This window comes from Dicentrarchus labrax, unplaced genomic scaffold, assembly GCF_905237075.1.
Source record: "Dicentrarchus labrax unplaced genomic scaffold, dlabrax2021, whole genome shotgun sequence".
NCBI classification, from domain to species: domain Eukaryota; kingdom Metazoa; phylum Chordata; class Actinopteri; family Moronidae; genus Dicentrarchus; species Dicentrarchus labrax.
The window spans coordinates 8,166,986-8,188,795 of NW_026136703.1; the positions used below are offsets into that span (position 1 = coordinate 8,166,986).

A 21,810-nucleotide genomic window follows, 5' to 3' on the forward strand; every position below is an offset into this window, starting at 1 on the left:
GGTTTGGCAGGATTTCTGAGGGAAGGGCGAGAGAAGAGAGACACACACAGAGAGGAAAAGGAGCAGAATAGTTGAAAGTAGTTTTTACTTCTCTTGTTTCAATCTTCTCCTGCTGGTGTGGACATATTGGGTTCTGGTGTTTGAGCCGGGTTTCAGCACTAGGTAAGGTTCTTATTTACTTGTTTTTTGTAAACTCCACTGTATCACATGCTTAAAGGCAGTACGGTAAAGAGAAGGATGGTAGCCAGCAGTATTTCAATTTAACACAGGCCGTGTTACAGTAATGTTTTTTTCCTTATTACCCTAACAACGAAATGGATACAAATAGTTAGTAATGCTAACATAGAGGAGAGCCTTAGGCTTTCTACCGAAAGAAAACACACACTAGGAGAAACTTTTCCTATAGCTATGACTAAGACACAAACCTCAAGTGCGGAAAGATATTGAGCAATCAGTATAAAGAAGCAACTACAAAAAGCAAAATGTGGTGTAGATTCAACACACAGACAAAGGCGTTGTGGAATGTAGCCCTCTTAAAAGTTAAACATTTCCACACACACTCACACACACACAGATGTATCAAGTAATCTATTTTATAGGCTAGTAGATAGGATGTATTTGGTCTTTTAATGGTGTAAAAGCGTAATTTTAATGCTTTCCTGAATTTAAAACTGTTTGCTGAACATCCCTGTTTACTACATAATGAATATCTCCAGTTGAACTTGCCACTAGGCCTATATCCCTTCACTCAAACAGTGCAGGTCATTTTATCATTATTTATCATTCGCATACCTTACAACAACATTTGATAAGAAATATTTATGTATAATCTGAAATGGTCTTATCATAATAATGGCAGGGTGGGTCAAAACAGCTGGATAGCACTGGACCAGGTCAGAGTTAATATCTACATATCCAAGCCTCATTGGTGCTAAAAACCTATTTTATTTATCCTATATGGCAGAGAAAAACTAAGTGGCAATAGAGTTAATCCAGAGTTTAAAGTGTTAACACTAAAAAGTCTAAAGTATGAGTCACTCCTGTTTTTTTCAAAATCTAAATATTTTACCCTTTTCTAAACATCGCGTGATCCTGCCCTGCTCCAGAAACCATACAGGCGTAAGGATGGTGTTCCCATATGGATTTAATTTCTCTTTATGCTGAGCAAATGGAGCAGTTATAGTATGATGATTGCAAGAAAAACCAGCAAGATATGTGAATAGTCTGTTTCAGTAATAGTTTCCAGAGAAGCATACATTTTTTCATTTCTAAGAAAAACACGACCCTTACATAACTTCCACCAGTTTATATGAATTGCTATGGAGCTTCACATGTTTACTTTTGTATAAAATGACCTTTAAAGTTTTAGTAGTTAACATTTTATGCACTTAAGTTCAGGCTAGATATGTCTCAACAGCAAATAGGAACTTACATACGGTGAAATACTGAATTAGTGTAACATTATTCATAAATTAAAGTCTGTTATTATGTTTTATTGCTATGTTGTACAATAGAAAAAGAAGATACAGTATATCTATCTGTACAATGCCAGCCCCAAGTACCGATAAAAACCACAAGAGCTCTAAAATTGTGTCCTGATAATGTTAAACCCCCTCAACCCAGTATCTAGGTAACACAATCTCTGAAACTAACACACATCTGCCAGGTTTATCACAAAAGTTATATTTATACTAGAATAATGGCACAAGGTTTTTTTTATTCATGAACCTCATTACCGTCGCACACATGTCGGCGTATCCACTGTGTTCGTTTAGTAGCAGCAGACAAGCACACAGCAACAGCAGCGACAGCAGCAGCGATGCTTATTGTTCACACAAGCACAGCAGCTGTGTGGACACAACAGCGTCCAGGATGGAGTATAAAGACAGACAGATAAAGACTGTTTGGAATAAAGTTGTGTTGATTTTAATTAGCAAATGCAACACTTCAATACAACATGTGCAACCCCTATAAGTGTAAAAGGAATTAGACAAAACTAATGACACCAAGATACTTATATTTATTTTCTAACTTACAGTATTTTATGTTATGTAACCAGGGTTGGGAGGGTCATTTTAAATATGTATATAATTACTAACCTAATCCAAGTATCACAATATTAAACAGGGATGCAGTGACACCAGTTTTATTCACACCAGTGCTTACATTTGAGTACTTGTGGATGCCGAGTAGCAATATGAGTACTTAATAATACCATTACAGTTCTAAATGTGACTTTCAAAACCTGTTTTACTTTCATCAGATGTTCCTCTTGTACTTTGTTTTACAAATTAAATGTCTCCAATGTTGTTGTAAAAGTTGCTCAAATTATCAGCCAAACTGATTTCCCTCTCCTCATAACGAGAGGTTACGTAATGTCACACTGCCTTAAGTGGTATGGAGTCAGGTATTGGAGTAGTTTTATGGCTACAGTTACGCATACATGAGTGCAGTATTGGACCCAATACTGGTAACGGAATCGGAGCATCCCTAATATTAAAGTAACGTAACATGATTATTGTATGTTACTTTTGGATTACCTCAATACCAAATATGCAAATAAAGACAAGATAAAAGAAACATAAATAAGATAACATGTACTTAGTGTAGTGTGTAGTGTACAACAGAACAATGCAACCTTAAGCAAAATGTGGAAACCAAGATGTGTCCTCTGCACAGTGTATTTGTAAAGAAAAACCTGCTTTTGTAGCTGAAGGGCATAACTTGCACTGTACTGTGATATTCCCCTTTAAAGAAAAAAAAAAAAAAGCCACCAAGGCAGGGCAGTTTGTTTTCATTAAAGGCCAGGATCTAGATAAGAAGACTGATCTCATGACAGTACGGAGAATATGTACAGTAGCTGGAGACGGCAGCCGGTTATCTTATCTTACTAAAGACTGCAAAATAGGTGGACACAGCTAGTTTAGAACGTAAGTATAAAAATATCAGTGGGGGGTTTATGTGCTACTACTTCTTGGTCAGTAGGAGCCAGGCGACCTGTGGAGACTCAGGAAGTTAGTGGTTCCAGCCAAGAGATAATCTGGCACTGGCACTGGCAACTTGTTGTTTTTGCTCATTGTTTTTTTTTTGGGGGGGGGGATCAAACAACCAGATCAAAAGCAGAGCTTTACTGGTCCTGGTAGGCAGATTTTGTTACCTTGACAGAGCCGGGATATCTGTTTCCTGTCTTTGTGCTAAGCTAAGCTAACCGGCTGCAGGCTCAAGCCATCATATTTTGCTGGAGCAGATGGCAAGAGAGTGAATGAGTGTATTTCCTAAAATGTTCCCTTACATTAAGTGGTTACATACCTGTCCATCTGTTTGTTTTAAAAGAGTCTTGTTCACATTTTTATATGTCACTATTAAAAAAACAGATGGTACGTATTGATTTATCCATCAGCCACTGCAGCCAGCTGACGAAGGCATTCAGTTCATCTTCTCTGGTGTACATCTTGTTATGGCTACTGAAGCATGGACTTGCATTAGCGAGGGGCCTGATAATATTAATAATCCTGAATAATTCATGATGCATTAAAAAAAGCAGCTTTCAGCAGGCTTTAACTCAGTTGGCACAGTCAAGAAACACTATCAGAGATCATTCTACCTCTCCAGGCAGATCTGCAATTTACAGACAATTTCATACAAGCCCATGCAAGCTACATCCCAGACACACCAGTTCTAATGTAACCTTCTCGCATCTCTTTGATTGGGCAAGATGGGACTCACCCTTAACCACAGCTAGTCTAATATTGATCTGATTATTGTCATAGAGAGCAAAGCCATTTAGACACAGATTGTAAGGAGATAACAGCAGTAATTCAGCTGTGATCTCTTTTTATCCTGTCATAAAGATGTGGAAATATAACCCTCTTGTCTTTCTCCTCTCTTTTACAGGGTGCCCTTGTTTCTATCAGCCAGCCCAGTGCAGCAGCAGGGATGAACTGGTCGGGGCTGGAGAATCTGTTGAGTGGAGTCAATAAATACTCCACTGCGTTCGGGAGGATCTGGCTGTCCATGGTGTTTGTGTTCCGTGTCCTGGTGTTTGTGGTGGCAGCGCAGAGGGTTTGGGGGGACGAGAGCAAAGACTTTGTGTGCAATACTCGACAGGTAAGACAGAGGAACAAACACTGGTTTGTCTGTGCGTACCTTTAAATATTATTCGGTTTATTGGAGAAATTAGCTTCCCGCTGGGAGGCATCACATTAACATAATGCCAGTCTAAATGATGAAACCTGGTACGTTATAGCAGTGGTTCCCAACCTTTTCTACCACTGAGTAAACTGATGACCCCTCACTAAGTTACATATTATGTTCAATATATAACAATTACAGTACAGAAGTACTGTTAAAATGTACAATGAACCCAAGTGAACACAATAACTGCAGGAAGTTTGTATAATCTTCTCTCTGATGTAATATTAACTGGAAATGATTTCCTATCCAAATCATTTCCAGTTAATATTACATCAGAGGATAGCTTTTCTGCGATTTCGGGAACTTTTTATACATTATTATGAATACATACAAACATACATAATTAATTGTCTTCACTTTTTACCAAAACAAATTCTCTGTGATGCTTGGCAATTGTTCCATTAGGCTATAGTTTGTGTTCTAAACTACCCATATCCAGTGAGATATGGGCCTACTGTATATATTTTTACAGTTTTATTACACCCCTTCAAATGAAGAAGGCCTTGCAACCCCAAAGCTTTGGCGACCCCTAGTGGGGGTCCAGACACCCAGGTTAGGGTTTATCGTGCTTTATAGGACTGTCCAGACTGTTGATGAGTTTGACCATTTGCATCCCTAACAAGTGTGACAAGATTTTTATCAAACTCCTGTATGTGAGTTGGTTGGTTGGCTTATTTATTTCTGGGAGTATGAATACGACTCAACCAGTGAATACAGTAATGTCTGCTGTGGCTCCAGAGGAGGGTTATCTTGGCTTGACATCTTCAAATTTCAACAGAAAACTGAACTTTTGGTTTGAGTTTGAAAGACGTGTGCTTTTATCAGGCATGGAATTCTTAAAAAGATGTTATTGAGTTGCATTATGGAAACTGTTTTTGGAACTCAACCTATACTAGAGACTGAAAGTAAGGATTTCTCTGGCTCTGTTGCCTCAATTTTGATCTTTCTTATTTTTAATCTGTCTCTTGTGAGTCCCACTTTGACACATTTGTGATGTGACTTTTGAGGTTTTTTAACTAATTCCTCTCCGTCAGTTTGTTGAATAACTATTAGGTTCACATGCTAATGTTTTAGTATATATAACACAAAGTAACTGGTAGGCAATCAACACACTCTATTAAAGTCAACCTGTTAGTAATAAAGACTTCTTTTAGTCCATGGCTTGTAGATTCTGAACATCAGAAAACTAAATCAGTCGTAATCTTAATGGAAATCAACTGCAAATGCTGACTGTATTTTGGTATGTGGGTCTCACAGGAACAAAAGTTCTGCAGTTAGAATGCTCCTTTTTTTTTTTTTTGTTAAGATTTATGTCTATTATTATGTCTATCCCTTAAAAAGTGCTGCGGGTTTAGATGCATTGTAGCTTTCTACCAGTATAGAGGCATTATAACCTTCATCACATCCTCCTGGCAGCACTGGTGGTATTGTTTTGTATTTATCATTTCATGACAGTTGCATTAGCTGTGGTTCCTTGTTTTTTTTTTTTATCTATGGTACAAATACAACAACCTGTGCTATCACTCATTTAACCCCTCTGAGACATTACAGTCATTATAGAAAAAGCCACTGCAATATGTTTTTAAAAAATTATCTTACTTTGTTTCCAGCCTGGTTGCACCAACGTCTGCTATGACCACATCTTCCCCATCTCCCATATCCGTCTGTGGGCGCTGCAGCTGATTTTTGTCACCTGCCCGTCTCTGATGGTGATGGCTCATGTAAAACTCCGTGAAGGAAAGGACGCCAAATATGTGGCGTTGCACCAAGGCTCTCACCTGTATGCCAACCCTGGCAAGAAGAGAGGGGGGCTGTGGTGGACCTATCTGCTGAGTTTGGTCTTCAAAGCTGGATTTGACACATCGTTTCTTTACATTCTTTACCGGATATACCACGGATATGACCTGCCCAAGTAAGGCTCTCATCTTTACTTCAGAAAAATATTAATAGATCAACCAAACTGACTATCTATAGCATTTCTATTCTCTTCTGTTCTGCCTTTAATCTGCTCTACTCTTTTCTTTCAGGCTATCCAAGTGCTCAATAGAACCATGCCCCAACACCGTTGATTGCTTCATTAGTCGTCCAACAGAGAAGAAGATCTTTATGTTGTTCATGGTTATATCCAGCGCACTGTGCATCTTGATGTGTATCTGTGAGATGATCTATCTCATTGGCAAACGCATCTCCAAATTGTTACGGATCCGGCATGAGAATGAGAGGCTCTTGTTTGCTGAGCAGCATGAGCTCACCAATATGGCCCCACCCAGGTCCCAGTACCGTAAGACTGACCCAACGCTTGCAGGGAGCCAGCTGAGTTTAACCAAGAGGGAGAAGATTAGAGAAAATAGTGCCACTACGACCCTGTAGCACTCAGAGATCACTAAACCATGGGTTGGTCTCACAACAGTAACACAAGTTACTTAATACAATGATTAAACCAAAAGACTGTGTATTATGGTCCTGTGACACAGCTGAAACATTTATGACTCTCAGTTAGGAGGATCTCCAACTCTGGCTGGTTGTATGTTGTAGGACACTGTTAAAGAAGAGGACTACTAGTATTACTATGTCGGGATGTGACATCCCTAACTTTGTACCACAGATTTGACCAACTTATGGCTGACTGTACAAGGAGAAACATCCTGGAGTTGGCTTTTATAGCTCAAATGGCATCTGATGTTGTGTGTGAGGGCATTGTTTGATCATGAATCAACATCTGTATGTCATTTTAAATGTAACAACTTGATGTAAGTATTGTAAATTGGTATCTTAATAGGTTTGTTAATTGTGTGACTGAGAACAAGGTGGCCTCGGGTGCTCTGTGCTCTTCTACAAAAGGGACCAAAATGGTGCTTGGGAAATTTGATGAGCTGATGCCCGACATGTGTCGAGTTATCGATCGAGATTTAACTCTGAACCATCAAGTGGATCAGAGAGGCTCATATCTGCTATATCTGACAACCAGCTGATTCCATAGCATATCCTGCTAAGGGGGCTCATTTATTTACACTGAGTTTCAGTACTTTTTTTGCATTTTCATAATTTATTTAGAGTCAAGAGAGTGAACCTGAACCTGTACAGACAAGGGTGTCACCATGGTACAGACAAATGTGCACATTTTGAACATAGTTTTGAGGACTATATTGACATTTGAATTCACATTTAAAGGAATAGTCTGAGATTCCCCTGAGACAGTGGCTGCCTTTCCACATTTAATTTTGCTTGCTTACTGTTTACTGAATAACACACCTTTGGGGAAAAATGACAGTCACTAGTGGCTTTTTAGACATGAAGTTGCTAACAGAGTCTGAAAAGCCATCAAGCTGGCAGCACTGAATGAGGGTACTGGGCACAACCAGGTTGGGGCATAAACACTGAATGTTTTCTTAAAAAATGGAAATACATTGAAAATAAATAGGACATAATAAATAACAGCACTCAAAATGGGGACATATTTAACATATTTTCTACTGTATATTATGTAGATTACTTTTGTTGTGACTACAAGTCAACTGGAATGTCCTAATGTGGTCCAATTGTTTATTTTAAGACTTGTTTTTATCGGCCCTTATTGTTCTATGTATTTAATTGCTTGAAAAATAAAAATGCTGATCAGGCTCGGTGTCTTTGCAGAGAGGCCTATTCTGTAGTTTTTTCACCCACAGATATTGTTTGTAATATCAGTGACATGCTCACTAGAGAAAGTGAAGGCTTCACAATAACACTAATGACATTAACAATGACAGTGAGCCTGTATGCACAATACCAGGACTCTGATACTGAAATAGCTGAATGGAATTCAGCCATGTTATTTACTTATTATGTATGTCTTTTCCTAATGTGACAAAATGTCTTTCATGAAAATAGACTATTTGTGCAGATGGGTGCATATATCTTGTTGGTATTTTAAAGCAGTATTTTTTATAGAGTCTCATTAAACAGATGTCCACATTAAGATGAGTCGGCTTAAGGTGCTCGTACTGAACATTTGCGCTGAAAATGGTTTCACTATCTTCTGTAACCACTAGATGGCAGCATTCTCCGTGTTAAAAAAAAAGAAAAGACATTTTGGGGCATTTTGAGCAAAGAGTTGAAATTTTGCAAGATAATAAAACAAATAAATAAACAAAACATTTATTGATTTTAGAAAGCTCACAAGACCTCTTCATAAAGGTAACAAAATTTTTTTTTAAATCACGTGCCGACGGCGTGCATTTAATTGAACACAGCTGGTCATATGGATGGCGCACGTACCCAGACCATATGGACAAAAACACACAATGCTGCCTTCAAGTGCTTCTTGAAAAGTCCAAGATATGGCTTCTCACTCATTTGCCACTCAGAATCTTATTCATACTGTAATCGGTTTGAACTAAATACTAACATAAAGTGCGTTTTTAATTTTTTGATGGGTTTCTATTTATAATTTCTCACGTTTTCCATCTGATCTACTTCACAACGTCGGTAACATGCGTATAACAAATTTGTATTAGTCGAGAAGAACAGCATATTAAACCTCAACAATTAGAAAATACACATATCGACGAGGATGGGATTCGAACCCACGCGTGCAGAGCACAATGGATTAGCAGTCCATCGCCTTAACCACTCGGCCACCTCGTCGGAGGTACACCACCCATTAGCCGCTAACATCTGGAACTGGATACGGAATAAGGTGTTTAACATAGACTGTCAGTTGTGTTTTCATAATATTCAGAGCTATGGGCTTAACGTTTCCGTAAAAGCCTCTGCTCTGATTTCAATGTGTTGCTCTAAAGCCTATTTGCCCACATCCATTTCTTCAACACCTCATTAAAACGCAGTATAAGCCATGCTGGAGAGTACAGATAAAGCTAGCTAAAAGCCTGGCTAATAGTCATCAGCATGAATAACGTGTGAATTAGCTGTTAGCATGTTTCCTGCAAGCCAAAAAGCAACAGGGTGCAGAATCCCATACATTGCATATTTCTGTCCACCACAGAGAGCCAGAGACCAACAAATACTACTTCACCTTCTGATAATAAATTGATTAAGTGGGCATTACTCTAGTATCTGATGACCATATGTCAAATATGGTGCCATAATTAATTTAGTTATGTAAGAAGTCCTGTGTCATACCCTCTTACCCTGCTAGCCTCCAGCTCTATATCCACTGAGTGCATGAGTAGGATTCAGAGATTTATCATGTACACAAGTAATATGTGTGGATGTAACGTGACATGCTTCTAGCGGGAAAGGGGATTTAAATTATTTCTGAAGAAAATATGTAATATAAATATGCAAATATCTGTAGTTATCCCAAATAAATATTTTAGCGACACAATATCGGTGCAGGCGTGACCCCCTTATAGTAGTAGCCTACAGTATGACTCAGGTCCATGCAACCTCTACAGTTAACTATAATTTATCCTTCATGCACCTTATTTGTCCCAGTATAGTAAAAATAGTTCACAAGCAACATTAAGGTTTTCATTTCTGTCACTATATTCATAATCTAGCTGATTTAACAGTGATGTAAGGCTTGTTTATACCTCTCCTTTGACCTAAATCATTGTTGATTTTAATAACGTGCATTATTTAAACCTGTCTCTTATGTCAGTGTTTTGTGTATGCATGATGTAATAACTGACCCAGACTCCTCATGGGAAGCTCAGTTTAACGCCAGTCAACAACTGCTTCATCGTTGTGTCTTGAGGTGCGAATCACAAGGCCAAACACAGACAGAGGGGATCGAACATTTATTTACCCTTATTAAAAGTTACAATAAAACCATTAACATCTTCAAACGATAGCAAAATAAAAGAGAACCAAAAATATTGGCCAAAACATATTTACAGAGACAGTTTGCAGATAAAAAGCTCACATTTTGTACACAACCCCAACCCCTGCATCATAAACTCTGAAATGTGAACACTGCAATACTCAAGAAGCTTGAATGTGGTTTTAGCCAGAAAAAGAATCAAAATGCACGAACAAAGACATAGCTCTTTTTCCACCTCCCCTCCTCGGTTTTCACTTTTCTATACATGACAAAATACTTGAAATTTGGGGGTAAAACATAGGAATGTAGAATTCTAAAAATGAATAAGATCATTTGAAAGGTTTATGTGTCCATATAACAGTCATTTCGAGTGAAGGAGATGGTCTGCCCCGCTCTGCAAGGGGGACAATTTTTAGATCCCAAAAAAAAGATGAGAAAGAAAAATAAAATGTTATAGGGCTGCCACGCTGTTAAAAAGGATGCTTCTCCATGAATTGGGAAAATAAGTCAGTATTCCTGATTCGCTCCACATCCAATCCATTACCTTCGCCACGCGCCAGTCTCTGTGTGTACCATGAGGGGGCGACACAAGCCGACACTGTCATCATGAGAGGGCCCGGTGAGATTCCGTCTGTCGAAGAACTAATAAAAAGGCAGTGAACTGGTGGTTGAATCAGCAAACGTGATATATCCTTTGTCTTCTTTTGTAGTTTTGTTTATAACTTTAAGAACGTGGCACGAGTCTCTCATATATATATTTATATACTTTAATCTTGGAAAATCAGTTCAGGTGCCGTGGCGGGGTGCAGTCACTCTGCCTTGGCCTCGCCCTCGGAGGCTGCAGGTGTCGTGTCCTCGGCGGGGGCGGCGGCCTCCTCGGCGGGGGCAGCCTCTGTGGGTGGGGCCTCCTCCACCGCCTTGGTCTCTCCCTCAGGTGCCGGGGCAGCGTCTGCGGCGGCGGCGGCGGCGGCCTCGCCCTCTTTGGCCTCGGCGGCCGGCGTCTCCTCTTTGGTTTCCTTGGCCGCGTGGCCGTTCTCCTCTGGCTTGTCCTCGGTCGTGGGGGAGGTGGCCTCCTCTTTGCCCTCCTCGCTGCCCTTCTTGCTCTTCTTCAGCGAGATGCCCTTGAACTTGAAGGAGTTCTTCAGGGAGAACTTCTTCTTCTTCTTGCCGTCCTTGGGGGCCTCGCCCTCCGCTTTGACCGCCTCGCCCTCGGCTGCGGGAGCGGGCTCGATGGCGTCCCCGGCGCTGGCTTCGCCCTCCTTGGCCGGCTCGGCGGTTCCATTCCCGTCTGCGGCGGCATCCTCCCCGTCGGGTTTGGCTGACACATCGCCGTTGGTTTTGACGTGGCCGTTCTCCTGCAGAGAAGAGAGCTCATTAGTCATGGATTACAGTAATCAAACTGGGTCAAAATACAACACATCGCCGCTGGAACAGCTGGATAAACTGTAGATGAAATGTGTACTAATATTCCAAATAAATCTAAAGAGATCTGACAGATTAGCATTAGCCCATTTACTCCAATAGTTAATCCATGTTATACTTGAGGAAAGCTGCTTGCCCCTGACAGTGGTTCGGAGAGGAGAGGGGGGGGGGTTCAACAGCTGTTTGCACGACTTTGAGCAGACACATGGGGGCAGTAGAGCTGTATCTAAACGTCAACACAGACAGTGGGCTGGGGAACAAAGGAATTCCCGTGTCTGCTCTCATCCGAGAGCTGCAGCTCACATCCAGCACAGCTCTCCGCAGGAGCTCAGTGCGGCCGGAGTACAGCCAGCACACACACACACACACACTTTATATTCAGTCAATGAAGCTGTAGGAGTGATAAGGGAGAGATAAGTCTGTAACTCAGCCAACTCCAAGTTCATCAGCTCGTATGAACTGGCATCGCTTTCTATCACATAGGCCTACTGCTCTCTCCTGATCTGGGGTCAGACTCATTTAACCCTCAACAATAAGCAACTAACAATTAGCCTACACACCGGTTGTTAAAGCACACATTTCATATCAGTCAAACTGTATGGTTGTGGGTTAGGGGCTGTGGACCGGCTCCTCTCCGCGCCCTGTTTGCAGCTTTGTAACAGCGCATTTGCATCCTTTGCGCTGTTTCCTCGCATCTTTTGTTCGACGCGAGAGCGACTATCCCTCCCCCGACTACAGCCAACTCATGACAGAAAACACGGTCCAAACACACATTTCGACCAGATTGGGTCGTTCTCGCGTACAGTTAGCGGCTGAATTGCCCCCGTGGGAGCCGCAGACGGGATTTAACAAAAGGCAGGTCTGGGGGCGCGCTCAGCGGGGACGAGCATGGCCAGTCGACGGCCGCTCTGCTGGAGGTCCCCCCTGGATCTCAGACAACCTGTTTTAGCTTCATTCAAACTCATCCTCTCTACTACAGCAGTGTGGTTCACAGGGGATCGGGTCTGATCTCAGAGTAGAGTGTGAAAGAACAACTGCTCGGCTCCCATCGCTGCCCTGAGCCCCGCCGTGGCACCCATGCTGCCAGTGGGCGTTGGGTGCCATGTGGCTCCCCGCTGATGCTCTGCACATCAGGACTACTTTACTCACCTGGCCGTTGGCTTTGGCAGCAGCAGGGTCGGCGGCGGCGGCGGCTTTCCCCTCAACAGCTACTCCACCCTTGGACAATTGGGCTCCCATTTTTTTTTTGGATCCTTTAGGTGATCTGAACAAAAAAATAAAATCGAAAAAGAAAAATCTCGAGGAGTTTTTGAGATTTAAAAATCCAGCTCTGGGATTGGTAAGATCTTGGCCCAAAGAGGTGAAAAATCCAACGGCTCTCCTTCTCCCTAATAGGTTTTGCAAACGAGAAGATCCCCCTTCTGTGAGTGTGAACCCCACGGCGGCTGAGCTCAAATTAAAGGATGTCTGTGATAAGACTCTGAGTATTTCAACCGCGCCTCAAAATCGACCACAGTCTCCTCCCATGGGCGTGTCAGCCGGGTTTTGTCCAATCTGCAGCCGGGGGGGCGGGGTGGACCTCCTTCACCCCCCCTGTCACTGCAACAGTCTGCTGCTCAGCTAGACTTTTTCCACTGTTTCAGTTGTCTGGAAGATTTGGGGGCATTCTAAACCTTTAAAACTTTCTTCATAAACTTACTCAGCACTTGTTGCAAGAAACTGTTATTCTGACCATCATAATCAGAGAGAAGTCCCTTTATGCAGATTCTATTTAAATAACATCTATAAATTGTTTATAGTGTCGCATAAGGATGTTAACTTGACACCAAAATGGACAAACAATACTATAAATGTTATAAATGATGCTATAAATTCACTGTTTATGATAACAGACACACAATAAAAGTATTTTTATCATCAGATCACTTTTCCCAAAACCGTGGTTCGGGATTTCGACAACCACAAAAAAAGTTTATGGATTATTTTCTTGTAAACTACCAGAGTTTTGCCTCATCAGGTCTCAGAGATTTATTCAAAACTGCCAATATGGGAAGGGAACATCACTTTTTGTTTTGAACTACTCACAGCTCCAAGATATACCTAATATACAGGGGTGCAAATACACATTTTATAGCTTTAAAGAGTCAGAAAGACTGGGGACCATTGCAGGGAATATCCCAAGCTCATGTTTCCAGACTTAATACACTTTGTACAAAGATAATGTCACCTTCTTTTCAAGTTTAACATGATCTACCACTGTTTGAGTGACGTCCTTTAGCTAAAATCCTCAGATGATCTTGATAATCAGATATTTCAAACACTTTGAATGAGGAACTCATTAATGGCCTCCGGACTTTGAGTGACAGGCCCGGCTTTCCAAGAGTAAACTGGTTACATAACACACAGCCAGCCTTGCACTCAGTGGAGACCTTGCGATGGCACTGGGGCTGCTTTGTCACCGACACAGACAGGGAGACAGTGAATCAGCCTGTCAGCCAGTAATGAGGTCTCTTGGCCAGACGAGTGAATCCCACGATCGCAGCATTGACACTGCATTTTTTTGGGAGCCCGAAGCTGATGGGCTCCTCTTGTGATCCAGCAAGGTCAGCGGTCATGTGTTTTAAGCTGAGTTATGAGATCCAGTGGACTGCTTCCATAGAGCGGCCATGTCATGAGACAGGGTCACACATGCATTTATATATGCCAGCTGCCTCATTTTCAAGCCGTTACTCTTAATTCTGGCAACCTTTACCAAATTATCCCCTTTTTCCCAACAATAAGGCCCTCATTTATCCCACAGATGAACCCATGTTAACAAAATGGCACTCTGTCTTCTTGTCATCTTTATAGGACTTCATTAAGTGGAATTTATTATTTCCTCTTATTAAAAGTCCCGTATTCTTCTGAGGCATCCCTTTATGACTCCATATGTCTCGCTCTCTCTTTCTGTCATTGTTTCCACCAATCCGATGGCACACAGCACAAAGCCTCCACACACACACACACACACACATTCTCACACACACACACACACACACACACACACACACACACACACACACACACACACACACAAACATGTCACAGCAGTGGTATGCAAGGCATGCATACGCCCTGAGAATGATCTCCATCCATTCAGTGGGCTGAGCTTCCCATAGTGGAATACACCCCCAGGCATTTAAAAATGTGCACCCCCCCCTCCAAACCAACCACCACCACTCTATACATTCTCCCGAACTGAGTCAAGAAGGAGAAAAACATGTTTGAAAGATGTCTTTAACCCTCACCTCTGAACAACATAGCTCAATAATGGCTTTGGAATTCTTTGTTGCTCTCTGATGTGGGACGTCTGAACCGGGTTGTCATTCTGATGAGGGCTATACATTAAAATTGTCAAATTTCAAAGGGATGTTCCTGGTTTGATCACCACAAGAAAGAGTTGCTTTCACAGCAGGGTGTCAGAGCCTCTGCAGAGAGACTTCTGCCCAGGTTGACCTCAGGTTTGTCACTCATATACAGTTAACTACTCAGGAACTCTACATAAAGGTGCCATATGTAAGATTCTGATTCTGTTTCATCTGTATTTATTACTTTTTATTGCCAATGAGTGAACGGGTTGTAACACAACTTAAAAAAATAGCTAGATCTAGATCTTGATCTCTAGTCTGATGCTGGTTTTACATGAATACACAAGAATGATAACATGGTGAGTTGCCCCTCTGAGCAACTACAGCAAAATCAACATGAGGGCGAGGAAGATTTGAGGATTTTACATACAAATTATACCTTTATTTATTAAATTTAATGCATCAGTAAGTAAACACTATGATAAGTAGTATCACCACTGCTTATATACTACAAACTATACTACTTGGAAAGAAAATACAGACTTTTTTGAAAGCTTTGACTTATGATTTTAAGATTTTGAAGTATCCTGATTTGCTGTTGCCCGCTGTACTTTGCATTTGTTGTAAACAGCAAAACATCAGAGAAGTGCTTGCTGATTTAAAGTGTGTAACATCTCAAGCTAGGGTCTGTGCAACACAGTGTGTTTTTCAATTTCAGCATTTCAGTGTGGATAGTCAACCTCAGATTGATACCCTCATGTGTGAATGCTGAATATGAAGAGCCAGCAGTTAGTTTAGCATATGGACTGGAAAAGGGGAAACAGCTAACCTTGTTTTTACACTTCAGTTTTTATATGGATTAAACAAACGGAACACACACACACTTGTAGTACACACACTGCCATGATGACAAGGCCTGATTTCCTTGAGATAAATGGGATTGTGGCTGGAGGACTTCCTCCGGCCTCGGCCTGCCTACTTATTTCTATCACGTTTAACATGGTGCTTCTTCTCCTCTTCACACACTACTTTTCCTCTGAGCTAGTCAATGCCCCTGTTTGTGTGGTTGCCCATTTTTCATGCCCTGACACAGGATGAGTTCTCAAATCCTGCTAAAAGCCTCCATTCTCTCTCTCTCTCTCTCTCTCTCTCTCTCTCTCTCTCTGTCTCACTCGGCAAGCCAACTGATGAGCATCACAAGCAGAAAGAGAGGGAGAAAGGAGAGTGAGAGAAAAGAAAAGAGAAGAGAGGAGGACTGGAGCGAGGGAGAAGAATCAGACATGTCTCTGGGGTTTCTTTTGCTTCAGGGAGGAGAAAAGTTGTCTTTATGACAGTCACCTTGAACAGATTGCTTGAGTATATCAGCATGATGAATATGTAATTTCCCAGGGTTCCTTAGTTCCTCAGCAATTCATGCATACACAATTACTAAAACAAGAGAGTGCAGTCTGTTTCCTGTGTGAGACACTGATGGTCTTAAATTTGTTGTAGTTTTCCACATCTGATGTGACGTGGTCATAAAAACAATTTTATAATAAGAAATAAAGGAATAAAGTTTGCAAAAAGTGGATTATATATAGCCCCAACGGAGTTGCAAAACAAAAATATTCCATTTTAATGTATCACAAATGCAAATGCAGCCCTGAATTCAGCTCAAAAGTGGCGTCTAAGCAAAGATGTAAATTAGATTTTATATGTCTGATTTACTCTGGCATAAACAGAACATTTGCATTGCCAAGCACCTAATTACAAGGAGAATCAGGTGCACAGCCCTCTTCAGTGGCATGAATAGGGGTGCGTTGACTTAAAAGAAAGCCCTTTGTAATGCTAATTAATTCGATCAACTGGCTTATTGACTGCAAAAAGGCCCTCACCAGCAGGCAACCACAAAGCTGCACATGGCAGCCATCTTGACCGGGGGCTTGTGCCGATGTATCAGTCTGTCGGGCTCTGATGGAGGAGGAGGAAGGGATCGTGGCTGGATGTCCATTGCTCAGCCTAACTCGTGTGTTTGACTCGCCTCATTGATGTAATAGTCGCTCACCTCACAGGGGAGCTTGGAAACACAACACAACCTCTAAAAATGGAGGGAAACCAACAGTAATCATGTTGATGTGTGTAGATTTGCCCCCGCCCCAACCGACCCCCCTTCTCTCTCCATCTCTCTGTGCCTAAGGTGGCAGACATGACGCGACACACCCCTCCCCATATTTCTGCGTGCGTACAGACATACCACAGATCCGGTTACCATGGCAACTACTGCTTCTATCTACGTCTCTGGCTGATGTTGCGGGAGGGGGACGTGGTTTGGTGGGAACCCAGTCAAGAGGAGAATGGAAGAGGATATGGCTTTGCCATTGTTTTTGTTTGCCTTATCATCTCTGGCTTGTTTATTTGAGATGACTCTGACTCCCACAATTTACGCAGCCGGGACTCTCAACCTCCCTGTGACCACAGGGAAATGAAGCGTGGTTTCCTTTTAACCTTTACCCTCGCCACCTTCCCGTCAGACTCCATTTTTTCTTCCTCATCATAAATTCCATCTCTCAGTTTCATCCACTGCACATCCTCTCAGTCCCTCTCTCTCTCTGTTTGTCTCCAGCATCTGAGGCAAGTTCACCCAGTGCTGCGTATGTAGTAAGATGCAGGCCAGGTAGAGGCAGGAAGACATAAAACAGATGGCGAGACAAGTAAAAGGAGAGGGTGAGGGGTTAATAAGAACAGAAAGTGTGGATGAGTAAAGCAGAGGGAGAGGATAGGGGCTGGGCAGATTGTGTGTGTGTGTGTGTGTGTGTGTGTGTGTGTGTGTGTGTGTGTGTGTGTGTGTGTGTGTGTCAGACAGGGACGTACGCAGTAGTATGGCAGCTCATCCCCACTGGCGACGGCACTGCAGCATTACTAGGTCAGTGTGCCATCATCTCATTCATCATTATCACAGCCTGCTCTTCCTCCTGCGCGCTCCCTCTTCATCCCTCCCACGCTTTCTTGCAGTTGTTCTCTTCTTCCCGAGCACACGCGCCACAATTTGAGAGACACAGAGCTTCAGAGACAGAAAAGACAAGTAAACCCAATCAGACTCAAGACGGAGCCGGTCTGAGTGGTTCAGTAGCTGTAGGGTCATCCTCGGCCAGATGCTGAAATGTACAGGAGGCAGCTATCCTTAATAAAGGGTTAATACTGGTTGTAGCTAACACCTTTACCAGTGGTTATTGAGTAATTTAATAATACTTTTACCAGGGTTGAAAAAATTACCATTGGCTGTCGTTTATCCTCCTTTAAAATGGCACTTGCTTTGTTTTGTTAGCTAGCTCCTAGCTAGCTAGCTACACCTACGTCCACACACGCCAACTCATTTTTGTATGCTAGCGCCGCCGTGTACCTAATGTCGGTCCGTTGGTCCATCACTTTCATCCAGACTGAAAATATCTCAACAACTATCGGATGGATTGTTATTAAATTTTGTACCAAAGTTCATGTTCACCAAATGACAAAACTGACATTCCCATTAGCCTCAGCTTTTGTTTGCTGCTTATGAGCTAAAATTAGCGTGCTAAAGCCACAGTAGCTTTTAAGAGTGGTTTTTGCAAGTTCCTCGTCCACACTGACACACCTGAACAATCGGAAAATGGCTAAATCTTCTTCTTATCAGGTTGCAAACAACTAATCTCTCATGTCTGCATGCTTAATACTAAACTTAGCATGAAGACAGAAGAAAACAGCAAGGTTAGCGCCATTCAAAGGTAATAAATATCTGCTTACAAGCACGGTTTAGAATCACTGTAAATACGTTATACCAGGTTTGTCTTATCAATTAAAAAAAACGTGTAAAAACAAAGATTTTTGGTTTTATGGTGCACAATTTTCTGCTCAGGTCGAGCCCAGTGACTTCCTAAAGACTCCGACGGTTGTCTGTCAGTAACTTTTGCTGTTGGTCTCGGAAGTGATGGAAAATGGGAAACGTGACCTTTTTATCAATGACTTTACTAACATTAAGAATAGAAGAATTGATGTTTAATGTTTAACCCTTCACCCTGTAATGAAGACTTAATAACACTTCTAAAGTGAGTCTTATCAGAAAGTGGTTCTGCACACAGCAGTATAAGCACTTCTGAATGACCTGTCAATGTCAAAAAGTGAAGAGAGACGTCATTAGCGCCATTTACCACATTCATGTCTCTTTCTGTCAAAAATCACAAAATGACAGATGCCCTGTGGCAGACAGAAATCAATTATCTCCTGTGATTTGTCATTTAACGATCTGGAAGTAGGAGCACAGATAGCTTGACACACTCCACTCAGACCAATAAAACATAAAAGTTTCATGACAAAAAACAACTTTGCATTCCTGCATGTTGTAAAAGAGTGATGTAAGACCACACAGACATCTCCCCCACTGCTCAGAAATAGCTGCCAGCATGAGTGTTGTTTGTTTGGTGTACACACAAAGACATATATACGACAACAACCACTTGCGTGCAACCACATGCAAATGCATTTACCCCACCACCACCACCACTACTACACTCACAAAGACAGACTCATTAGCTCAGTTCTGGGTTATCTGCTAGCTGGGGCTTTTTTTCTTTGGCCAATCTGTGAGATCATCACTCTCTCTGAGCCCCCCATCAGTCCCCCCGCTCCTCAACCCCCCCCCCATCCTCCTCCTCAACCATCTTCATTGTAATGCAGATTTGGTGGGTGGGGGATGGGAGTTGGGGGATGGGGAGAGAGGTGGTTTGTGGAGAGGCTGTGGTTAGTGTTAAGTATGACCTGGCAGCCCTGCTGTGCCCCAGCGGGCGGTCCGGCGTGGGCTGGGGGAAGGGGAGCCCGAAAGAGAGAGAGAAGGAGAGAGAGCTTCTAGGGTTATCCCCCAGCCTGTATGCATGACTCAGACATCAGATATCAACACCCCGGCCTGATCTTGAAATAAAAGATGGCACGCACGCCCCTCGTATCTTCCCTCAGCAGTAATCTCATCCTGGAGAGAGAAGAATAGGATGTTCAATGGCGTTTTGTTCTGTCTAGACATAATGAGCTTAATGTCACTGAGGTCATGTTGTTGTTCCCTCTGTCACAGACTAATACCATGTCAAACTGAGTGGAAAATTAATAGCGATCATAATTTGCAAATGGCAATGTATTAATCTTTGTATTTATCTGTGTGGGAGCAGTAAAACCATTACTGAAACATTACTAAATTGCCCACATAGATCGTGTGAGTAAGTTTAGGGTTTTTCTGCAAGTGTGTCAGGGTGTAGATTAGTATGTGATCGCGTGTGTGTGTGTGTGTGTGTGTGTGTGTGTGTGTGTGTGCATGCATTTTGGGTCAGTCTAGCTCTAACGTCTGTAGCCACGGCCACGCTTTCCCCCAGCTGTCGGAGAAGTCATACCTTGATTATCCTTGACTTTTTACCGAGCGCCTGCCTGCCTGCCCTCCAGTGACAATGCACCCCACCCCTCCTACCAAACACACACACTCTCACACACACACACACACACACACACACACACACACACACACACACACACACACACACACACACACACACACCAGAACGGAGGGCAGAGATGGTAGAGAGCAGAAAAAGGCCCCCAGCGAAAATAAATAAATGTCTAGAGTCGATACTCGGCCATTGTGTTTTAATGAGCCGTGTGTGGGATGGATTCATTGACTCTGCACCTCTTATTGTGCGGAAAAAAGACTGCCAGTTCACTTCTGTTGTTGACTCCTCATTCCCCGTTTTGATTATCCTGAACTGCACTCTAAACACACAAGAACAAAGTAGCACACAGTTACATGCCTGGTTCAATTAGGATTAGAGCACTGTTAACTTGTTTATACAGACATTTATTATAATAATACCCATGTGATGATTTGAGTGCAGGTTCAGTTACAGAGTCAATCACACAAAAGGAAAGTAGATGTTTGCCAAAAAAGACGCAGGTCCTCCAGCTGAGTGATGGCCTTCCCCCTCACAAGGTGGCACAACTCAAGTCGGTCTAGAAAAATATCAGATTTTTTTGTAGTTCACTCAGCTTCGGCGTGATTCATTATTTGGTTGTCATTTTGCTCCAGTTTTCCATTTTATCCATCTGCCATTGCAGCTGGGTTGTCATGGAGCATTATTGCAGTGTGTTTGTGTTTGTGAGTGACCTATTTATAACCCACCCCCTCTGTCTCTTGCCCCCAATTCTCTTTTCTTGTCCTCCTCCAGTTTATCAAAACATGGTTACATAAAAACAGCTCCCTTTGAACCAGCACTGGGTCGTCACTGGCATGAAAATCTTTGTGAGTTATTAAATAATTCAGAAGACGGGTTGAAGTGGGGGTCTGGGTTATTTAAATTTCACTCTTGAGAGATATTCTTAGCTCAGAAGTGGCATAACGGAGACTTGTAACTTTACTGTCACATGTTTATTTGAAATACTGAAAGTCACCACGAAACGGAAGCTGGAGCATTTCTTCTGTAATGTGACTTATTTCTGTGTGTAATACAAACACCTACATTGTTACAGTAGATCAGGAAGAGGACGTTTCTGCCAACTGAGATCAGAACACCTCCTCCTGCTATGATATTGCTCTGGAAGCTACTACGACCAACAAGTTTTATATGATGGGTAGTCATCCGAATCTAGCTATATTTACAAGTTGAAGATGTGTCTTCAAAATACTATAACGTTTTACATGAGGGGAAAAAAGAGACATTTATTTTAAAATGCTCAAAAAATATTTTTTTAAACATAGAGTGAACAATTAACACAAGCAGACAAGATTAGAACTTGAAAAATGTATTTTTGTTTCACTGGATCTTTACATGCCTGCTGTATCTGTAGGTTTGGGTAGTCACCTGAAGACCTCAGATATCAGTCATGCAAATGAGGTCCTGAGTCAGAAGGGTGTAAAGATCAGCCTCTCTACATTATTGTCTATGAGGCTTCAGAGACAATGGCTGCAGCTTGTCAAAATCTCACCCAGCCTGCTAACATTGACCTCTAGCCAGCCTTCACAACTTTATCATCACACCATCAGAAGCACTGCACTTACCAAAGACTGCTAGCAGTCCCATTTGCTTGTCTTCCCTC

At 42.1% G+C, this 21,810-nt stretch overlaps 2 protein-coding genes and 1 non-coding gene across 3 annotated transcripts; 1 reads left to right on the plus strand and 2 right to left on the minus strand.

Moving 5' to 3' along the window:
- On the plus strand, positions 1-7,829 carry gjb9a (gap junction protein beta 9a). Its single transcript, XM_051389934.1, has 4 exons — positions 1-162; positions 3,895-4,107; positions 5,805-6,106; positions 6,222-7,829. Exons 2-4 carry the CDS (start codon positions 3,937-3,939, stop codon positions 6,562-6,564), a joined length of 816 nt encoding a protein of 271 aa, XP_051245894.1. The 5' UTR covers positions 1-162; positions 3,895-3,936; the 3' UTR covers positions 6,565-7,829.
- Positions 7,830-8,738: 909 nt separating this feature from the next.
- On the minus strand, positions 8,739-8,820 carry trnas-gcu (transfer RNA serine (anticodon GCU)). The gene has a single exon. It is a non-coding gene; the product is annotated as a tRNA-Ser (tRNA).
- A 1,100-nt stretch (positions 8,821-9,920) lies between these two features.
- Positions 9,921-12,848, minus strand: marcksl1a (MARCKS-like 1a). Its single transcript, XM_051389943.1, has 2 exons — positions 12,530-12,848; positions 9,921-11,313 (listed from the first exon to the last, which is right to left on the minus strand). Exons 1-2 carry the CDS (start codon positions 12,617-12,619, stop codon positions 10,768-10,770), a joined length of 636 nt encoding a protein of 211 aa, XP_051245903.1. The 5' UTR covers positions 12,620-12,848; the 3' UTR covers positions 9,921-10,767.
- Between the last annotated feature and the right edge of the window lie 8,962 nt (positions 12,849-21,810).